Consider the following 8,856-nt stretch of genomic DNA (forward strand, 5'->3'; position numbering starts at 1 on the left):
ATTGTGCACACGTGGTGTGGCGGTGGTGCACCGAACTTTTCATTCAAAATGAAATGGTGCGGACGTGGTGCAGTCGTATTGCGGCGATGCATCGCGATGATGCAGCGAATTTTTTTCATAATTTTTCATTTTTTTAAAATGAAATGGTGCGGACGTGGTGCAACGGTGGTGTCGCGTTTTAGAAATTCTTAAAATGGAGAGGATGTGGTGCAGCGGTGGTGCGGCTGTTTAGAAATTTTTGATCATGGTGCGGACGTGGTGCAGAGGTGGTGCAGAGGTGGTGCGGCGGAATTCCATTTTTACTCGGGTGATGAGAGAATGTGCTTAAACCAAAAGTTAACAATCTCATTAAAAATGTCATTAAAAATACAAAAATACTTTTTTTTAACTTTTTATTTTATTACCGTAAAAGAAATAATTTCAGTATTAATTTTGATTTTTATTAGCCAAGCTAAATGCATGAAGAACTGGTCTCATCATTCCGAAAAATCTCCTCACTTCAACACCTTGAATTTTTCCTTGTACATCTTTAGAATTCACAGCCTGATAAATTAATTCCTTGAATTTTGGATCTTGAACAGCTGAAGCAAATTTAGCAAATTCCGGACTAGTTTCGATCTTCTCTTGAATTAATTTGATTAGCTCAGCAGATGGCATTTGTCTAGTTGTCAACATTCCAATAAGATCTCCAAGCATATTAGAATGATTTTGTGCAAAGAAAGTTATCAAACGTGAAATTAGAGCATTTATATCAAAACCCCATTGTTTAAGGAAGTCCAAAATTTTCTTCACATCACTTAAATTCATGACATCGGTAAGAAAACTTAAAAGATTGAAATCCGTAGGAAATCCAATATCACTCAAACTGCGAAATTTTGGATTGATGATTGCAGAATTGTCTCGAGGATTAACATCTTTGCTTTGAACTTGATGATCTTTGGAAATTTGTACGAAAATGTCCTCAAAATCAGATTCAAGGTCAGCAGAAATAGCAACTACTGACAATAAAAGTATTAAATAAATTGTGCGCATTTTGATAAAATAATATTCACAAACTAGTTTCAGTCAATTTGTGAGTTTTGCTTTTATAATATTTAAAAAGTGAAGAAATTCAGTTTTGTTATCTTTGAATCGGAACTCTTCATGTTATATTTTCTAGCGGAATGTATTTTAATTAATTAAATTTGTAATATTCAAGTAGTTTTTTTGCTGGGGAATTTAATTTTTCAAGTGGTCTTATCGAATTTTCAGTACGACCAATAATTTTTTTTAAAGGGGATGTTGTTTTTACTATTTGCTTCAAAAGGCTCTTATGATTTGTTGTAAGGGTTTTTGGGATTTTTTTTATATTTGATAAAACACACAAAGTAAAAGATAAATGAGTCATATAAAATACATTAATTCAAAATGTAGTTTTTTGGAAAACTGACAAAAACTGTGATAACCGTATATCCGGAATGGGCCATATGAACTTGTTCGTACATAAAATTTGATCGCAAATAATAGAGAAAAACAAATTTTAAAATGAACTTAATGGCTTCCAAAAATACATTTGCAAGCAATAATATGGAATCACTCCCTTTTGGCTTTGAATAATCATTTTTATCAAAAAAAAAAAAAAAACAAAACCGACTTCCATGATTCAAAACGGAGTTTTGTGGTTTTTCTAATAGTTCCTATGGCTTAAACTGAACGAAATTAAAATGGGATCACATTGCAGCCACTAGCTTTCCAATACAAAAAGAATTATCAAAATTGATTCACTCTGTCCAAAGTTATGCGGTAACAAACATACAAAAAAAAAAAAAAATACAGATGAATTGAATACCTCCTCCTTTCTGGAAGTCGGTAAAAACAACAATTGGCATGGTTATAGTTACTGTTATACTAGCTTCAAACTTGGTAGTAAATAGTTTTGGGTGATCCCATTATATATATTGGAAATATACAAGTTAATTTATTTCAAAAATGCATCTAATAATTTTGATTAAAAATTGTCTGTTTAGTATTACACATAAGAAACCCTCCTTTGAAAATATAAAAAATATTTTTTGTACCATTGTTAACGTTACCTGCCATAGAACGTTTTTTTATTTATGAATTTCTCGTAAACGACAAAGTAGATTTCATCTTAAATTTTTAAACAGAAACGTTAAAGTAAACGTTATATAAAAATTTTCAAAAAACACATTTTTATATTTATAGAAAATAATTTAAAATTTGTTTTTGAAAAATCAATTTTTTGAAAACGGGTTGATGAATTTTATTGAAACTTTGATTTTATGTGATGAATAATATTTTATTAAAAATGGAATACCATTTTTTTTAATGTTGGAAAATTTGTATATACAAAAAGTTATTTTTTTTTTTAAACGGTTCCAACGATTTTCATTTTTTTTTTCTTTTTTTATTCTCTTATATACATATAAGAAATCAAAAAGCATACTTGGTTTTGTGTAAAAGATCATTAAAAAATGTGTTTAATTGATTATAAAATCTAATTTTTTTTCAATAAAAAGCTTTAAAATTAGAGTTATTTTACCATAAGAGCAAGTACGTGCGACCCCAGTCGTGAATTTTATTTTTATTGATTTCAATGGGCTGTATCTCAGTAAAAACGAATCATGTCAAAAAAATTTATCTGAAAGTGAAAGCTACATTCTTCTAGTTTTAGGATTTGAGTCATAAATATTTATTTTTAAAGGGTGAAATAGCAAAATCATTGGTACTATCCATAAACAAAAAAATGTTCAATTTCATTTAATTTTTTTCTTAAGAATGTGTGGAAATTTTTTTTCTGATAAAATGGTTATTATTTTATTTTTTGAAATAATAACACGGGTTTACAAGGGTTTTGCTGGTGAAACAAAGATATACTTTTTTGAAGGTTTTCGGTGTGCTGAACTCGAATCCGAAGTCAGTAACAACTAATCAGCTCCCGTTTTTGAGATATTACCGTTAGAAAATGGAAAAGAATGTTTTTTTTTAGTTCTTCGGACCTTATTCTTTTGTATAAGGAAAATTGTTTGTTGAGCAACGGTTTCTATTAGAACTGTTTTCCATCTTTTGATACCGGTTTAAATCTTTTCAATATCTTTTATATTGCCTGAGATATCGTAAAATGAAGTAAATGGGTTTGGCTTCATATTTATCATAAAGGAGAGAATGACGTTATAACGTTTATAAAAATACCAAACAACTGATGATATATCGGACAGTAAAAAAGATATCGGAAAGATTTAAACAGATTTAAAAAGGTGGAAAATAGTTCTTATAAAAACCGTTACTAAAAATGCTCAAACTAAATAATTTTGTATGAAAAAAATCATATTCTTTTGAGTTTATTAGAACATTTATTATGTAATAAATATAATTTAAATTTTTATAGACCAAGGAAAATTTAAAAGTTTTCAAAAAAAGTTCAAAATTAAAAAAAAAAAATTTCATACCATTTTTGGATACTTTTCCTTATTTTGAAAATGTTTGATTTTCCCATGGTTTATCTAAAATAGTTCCAATAATTTTGCAATTTCATGATTTTGATAAAACTACTTAGTACTAAAATCCTTAAACCAGAGGAATGTAACTTTCACATACTTTTTGTTTTGAATTGATACGATCAATTTTTACTGAGATACAGCCTATTGAAAATCACTTAAAATATCACGAATATCTTTTCTTCCTTTAATTTTTTTTGGCTAGTGTGTACCATTATTTCAAAATTTTCTCATAATTCATTTTCTGATATATTTTTTTAACCATCTAGAAAAATATAACGAGAGCTACTTCTCAGACTACTGAAAACTTTTTCCATTAATAATCATTTTTATCAAAAAAACAAAACCGACTTCCATGATTCAAAACGGGGTTTTATGGGTTTTCTAATAGTTCCTATGGCTTAAACAGAACGAAATTGATGGGACCACATTGCAGCCACCAGCTTTCCAATACAAAAAGAATTATCAAAATTGATTCACTCTGTCCAAAGTTATGCGGTAACAAACATAAAAAAAAAAAAAAATACAGACGAATTGAATACCTCCTCCTTTTTGGAAGTCGGTAAAAAAAACAGATGCGTGTTTTCACTCCAGTAACGAATAACGTAGCGTTACCTCAAACAATTTCATTACTAGAATGACTCGTTACTTTAATACAACACGTAACAAAATATACGAATTATCAGAAGTACCAAAAATACTAAATGAACGAAATATGTATTTGACAGTAAATAGTATATCATTGATGCGGGTACTAGAACAAAAAGCAGCATGGGTAGGATATGCGTACGTTACTCTTACAGCCTTATTCATGACTGAGTCCCAACTAAATACAATACTTTTAATTTTAAAGTATTGACTCGTTTATGTTTCTACATTCTTTGTTTAAATAATTTCTACTTAAATTATTATGTTCACAAAAAAAAAATACTTGCCACCCTAATAATCATAAGTTTTATTATCTTATCAGAGAATCAGAAAAAAAAAAGTGCATTGATGTGTACAACAAATTAAATAAGAGTGATTACGACTACAAAATTTTTGTTATCAAGAAAGTTGTAAAAGTTTCCCATAAGTTGCAGTTGAATTCATGCATTTCCAATATTTCCCGTCTTGAGGCTTATACAAAAAGTTTTATGGTTTTTCACGGCAAACAAAATTAGTATTTTTTTTTATTGCAAATAAACACTTGACTGATATCACAATTGAATACTGGAAAGTGGTTAATTGCATTTCTAGTTCGTTGTAGAAATACAATTGATAGAAAAGTAGTTTTACTTCGCATAAAATGAAAGCAACTTGTTTCTGTGTTCTTCTGTTGACAGCTGTCACTTTAGCCGATCTTCAATGTGATCTAGAAGATATTATAAATCAATTTCCTCAGGATCCAAAAATATCAACAACTCTTATCAATGATGTCACTTTGGAAGAATCTTTCATATCCAACGATACATTTGATCAATTTTTCGACGTTCCAGATGTGACAGATTTAATAGAATTTTTTGAACGCAGAGGAATCGATGTAAGAGAAATTATTCCATATCTTGTAAACACTTCGAATGAATATCAACTTTCGGATGATACTTTGACATCTGATGATATTATTACGAGTATCAAGAGGTCATTATCATCAACAAAAGTTGCAGAAATAATTAAGGAAAAACTTGAAACTAGCCCAGACTTTGAAGATCTAGTTGGAGCTTTGAGAGATCCTGAATTCGAGATACTTTTTGACAGAGCTTTGAACTCAAAATCATCTTTGAGCTGTATGGACTGTTTTGACGAAGAAGGAGAAAGAGATTATTTTAAAACAGTTTGGAAGAAGATTTTGGCAAGTGGAATTAATGTTAGTGTTTTTAAATAATTTTTGTATTAACATTATTCATTTGCTTAAAATAAGTGTTTAAAAAATAAAACAGTTTAAATAAATAAAATTGAGTAGTAGAATTATTTAAACTAGCCGACCCCGCCCTCGAAATTCGAGCGCCAATTTCTTTATTTTTTTTTATTTGCAACAACTTTAAACACAATTATACCAAAATAGTTTCATTATTTTGTATAGTATTTGTTGTTGCGATTAACTACACTTTTTGAAGACAAAATACACAGGTAGATATAATATACCTACTTTTTGATATTTTTTTAACCTGATTTAGATATTGTTGAACTACGTTTTAACTGCACTCAACTACGTAAAAAAAAGTATCGAAAAAGAAAGTGCAAAGTGTAATCCCCTTAATGCATTGTGTTTGCACCTTGCATTTTGCGATTCAATTCAACCTGTTTCCTACTATCAATCCATGAAAATACTTTAGCGACATCTTTTGGTAGATCTGCACTTCAATTTTCTGCATAAGGTTCAAACATAAAATAAACTAGCGATCCCTGAGGTGGCGACGCAAAACAGAAAATTCTACTTCATGAGAGTACTATAAGAATATATATACAATGAGAGTACTATAAGAATATATATACAATGCAACTTCCACCAACTTCAATCAAATTTTTCATTCACATAATTGATTGTATACTTTGTAGGTTCTCGTCTTAGCTTAGCTTGTAGAAGTTTAAATTTCCGGAAGGGAGAGGGCGTTATTTATCGCACTTCCAGTTTGGAATGATATTTGTGGTAAGGTTTCCATTCAAATTTTAATGAATGCGTTCAGATACTTATTAATGATTAAAGATAGGTTCACATTTATTAAAGGTGCGTTCACAACAACGTCGCACAACAACGTTTTTCTCATGTTAAAGCCTGGTACGCTGCTCGCGCTAAATTTTAGCTTCCATACAAATTATCGAAAAATTTTAGCCGAGCTAAAATGAGTCCCATACAAATTATCGATAACTTGTATGGGAATTTTATCTTGGCTAAAATTTAGCGCGAGCAGCATACCAGGCTTAAAGCCATAACTACAATGACCTAAAAAGTGAAAAAGTGGGAAATTTACAAAATTAAATTTTTTTTATTTCTTTCTAGCAATATTTGTTTTTGTAAAAAATTTTGGAAAAAACTACCAAAAATTTGGAAACCAAATAATAAGTTTTTTGCATCATTATTTTTTATTTTGTCGTCGTAAAAACTGTCATAAAATGAGTTTGAAATCTATCACTTTTTGACTTTTCGCAAAAAGTTCCCGTTGTAGTTATACTTTTAAAGCCTTAAGGCTTAACTACAATGACCTAAAAAGTGAAAAAGTGGGAAATTTACAAAAGTTAAAAAAATTTATTTCTCTCAAGCTCCAAAATGTCAGATAAGAACTTTTTTTTGAGTTTAGACATTTTTTGAGGATATTTAAAAAACCTGACGTGATACGCCAAAATAGACTTCGGATTCGGTTTCAGCGACCCAAAAAATATATAAAAAATTTAGTCGCAACCCCAGATAAAAACTTTTGTTTTTTTTGGTTTTGACATTTTTTTGAGGATATCCCAGAAACAGGGCGAAATTGACTTCGAATCTGGATTCAGTGATCCAAAAACTATATGATTAACATATTCGCACATCCATATCAGAGAAAAAAATTTTTTGTTTTCGTGACATTTTATGAGGTTATCTCGAAAACCTGACGTGATGGAGCAAAACGGACTTCGGATTCAGTTTCAGTGACCCAAAAACTATATGAAAAATTTAGTCGCAATCCCAGGTCAGAACTTTTATATTTTTTTGTGTGGCTGCCCTACTAACAATTTTGCTTCTATAATGCTTTAAAGAAGCAACAATTGCATCTGTAAAGCTTTATCGAACCAAAATTGTTTGTCGGGTGTTTAATCATTCTGTGAGGCGCGTACTATTACACGATGCCTCTTGAGTCAAGGACTCAAATTTTACATTTATCTTTTGAATTAAAATTTGTTGTTGTTGTATTGCACCAAGAAGCAAAAAGAAATGTGATTGAATGTTGAAAAAAGAAAAAGTGGAAAAAGAAACGTCAAAAAAGAGTCTCGGACTCACGACCCACGACTCTCCGGTCGGATAATTTTTTCTTTCATCTTTTTTCTCTTTTGCACTCATTATGTTTAAAAAGAGTCGCGCCTCTTGAGGCTTCATGTAATTGCTGACAAATTCTTATGTTCTTTCAAGAGAGAAAAGGACGAAAATAGATTTCATTGGTATCAAAAGTGTTTACAAAAGATTGGATCTAGTAATAGACTCGATTTTAATAGAATTCGATTTTAACAAAAAAATTCATGGTAATAAAACAAACATCTTGCTTCTAAACTTAGATAACTAAAACAATGAAAGTTAACCATAGTTTACATGCGATCTTAAAACAACGCACCAATGTGAACCCACCTTAATGTTTTTTGATTTTCGCTGAATGCTTTCATTCATTCATTCAGTCATGAATGACATTTCATTCCAGTCCATTGGAAGTTTTCCAATAGATATTTCCAGTTGTTTTTGTTTTGCTTTGTTGTTTTTTTTTTGTACTAAAATATCGAATTTTATTTTAATCAATTTACCTATTTCGGTTAATAAAAACTTTATTAATTATGCATTCTGCGCATCTAGGGAACATTTGCTATCGGTCGGTATATAATTTATGTCCCTTCGTTTTTTTGTGGGCCGCGGAGTTTGTACCACAAAATTCGCGTTCGCCGTTTTATTATATGATTGGAAGGTTAAACTCTTCAATGTTTGCCAACTTTTTTTATACAAAATTTTGCCACTTAAAAATAAGATGATTTTCGGCTTAAAATAAGTGGATTTCTTTTAAATAAGCACATTGAAGAAATTAAAAAGGTTCGTTTGCTAAACTTAAGACGGAGGTCATATTGGCAAAACACCATGCAGAAATCTGCTTATTTTAATGTGGAATACACTTGTTTTTAAAGTGGTCTTTTTTCTCACCATAGTGAGATGGCCTATGCAACCAGGTAAAAAACACAAAGAGAAACCCTGGCAAATTAAAAACAGCATTTACCGAAATTAAACATTATTAAACGAATAATTAAAAAAAAACTTATAAATCAAAAGATCCTAGTACCACGCGGCCGGCTGCGCGATCAGCCGAAAAAATGCCCACGTGGGGCATTTGGAAATGACCCACGTGGGGCATTTGGAAATGACCCACGTGGGGCATTTGGAAATGACCCACGTGGGGCATTTGGAAATGACCCACGTGGGGCATTTGGAAATGACCCACGTGGGGCATTTGAAATGACCCACGTGGGGCATTTGGAAATGACCCACGTGGGGCATTTGTAAATGCCCCACGTGGGGCATTTGGAAATGACCCACGTGGGGCATTTGGAAATGACCCACGTGGGGCATTTGGAAATGACCCACGTGGGGCATTTGGAAATGACCCACGTGGGGCATTTGTAAATGCCCCACGTGGGGCATTTGGAAATG

General features: G+C 30.9%; 2 protein-coding genes across 2 annotated transcripts; one reads left to right on the plus strand and one right to left on the minus strand.

Annotated features, from left to right (window-relative positions):
* Positions 1–395: 395 nt before the first annotated feature.
* On the minus strand, positions 396–1,075 carry LOC129905856 (uncharacterized). The gene has a single exon (XM_055981478.1). It carries the CDS (start codon positions 1,030–1,032, stop codon positions 427–429), a length of 606 nt encoding a protein of 201 aa, XP_055837453.1. The 5' UTR covers positions 1,033–1,075; the 3' UTR covers positions 396–426.
* A 3,567-nt stretch (positions 1,076–4,642) lies between these two features.
* Positions 4,643–5,431, plus strand: LOC129905708 (uncharacterized). Its single transcript, XM_055981249.1, has one exon. It carries the CDS (start codon positions 4,786–4,788, stop codon positions 5,359–5,361), a length of 576 nt encoding a protein of 191 aa, XP_055837224.1. The 5' UTR covers positions 4,643–4,785; the 3' UTR covers positions 5,362–5,431.
* The last annotated feature ends 3,425 nt before the right edge of the window (positions 5,432–8,856 follow it).

The sequence above is a fragment of the Episyrphus balteatus genome, chromosome 1 (genome assembly GCF_945859705.1).
Source record: "Episyrphus balteatus chromosome 1, idEpiBalt1.1, whole genome shotgun sequence".
Taxonomy (NCBI): Eukaryota; Metazoa; Arthropoda; class Insecta; order Diptera; family Syrphidae; genus Episyrphus; species Episyrphus balteatus.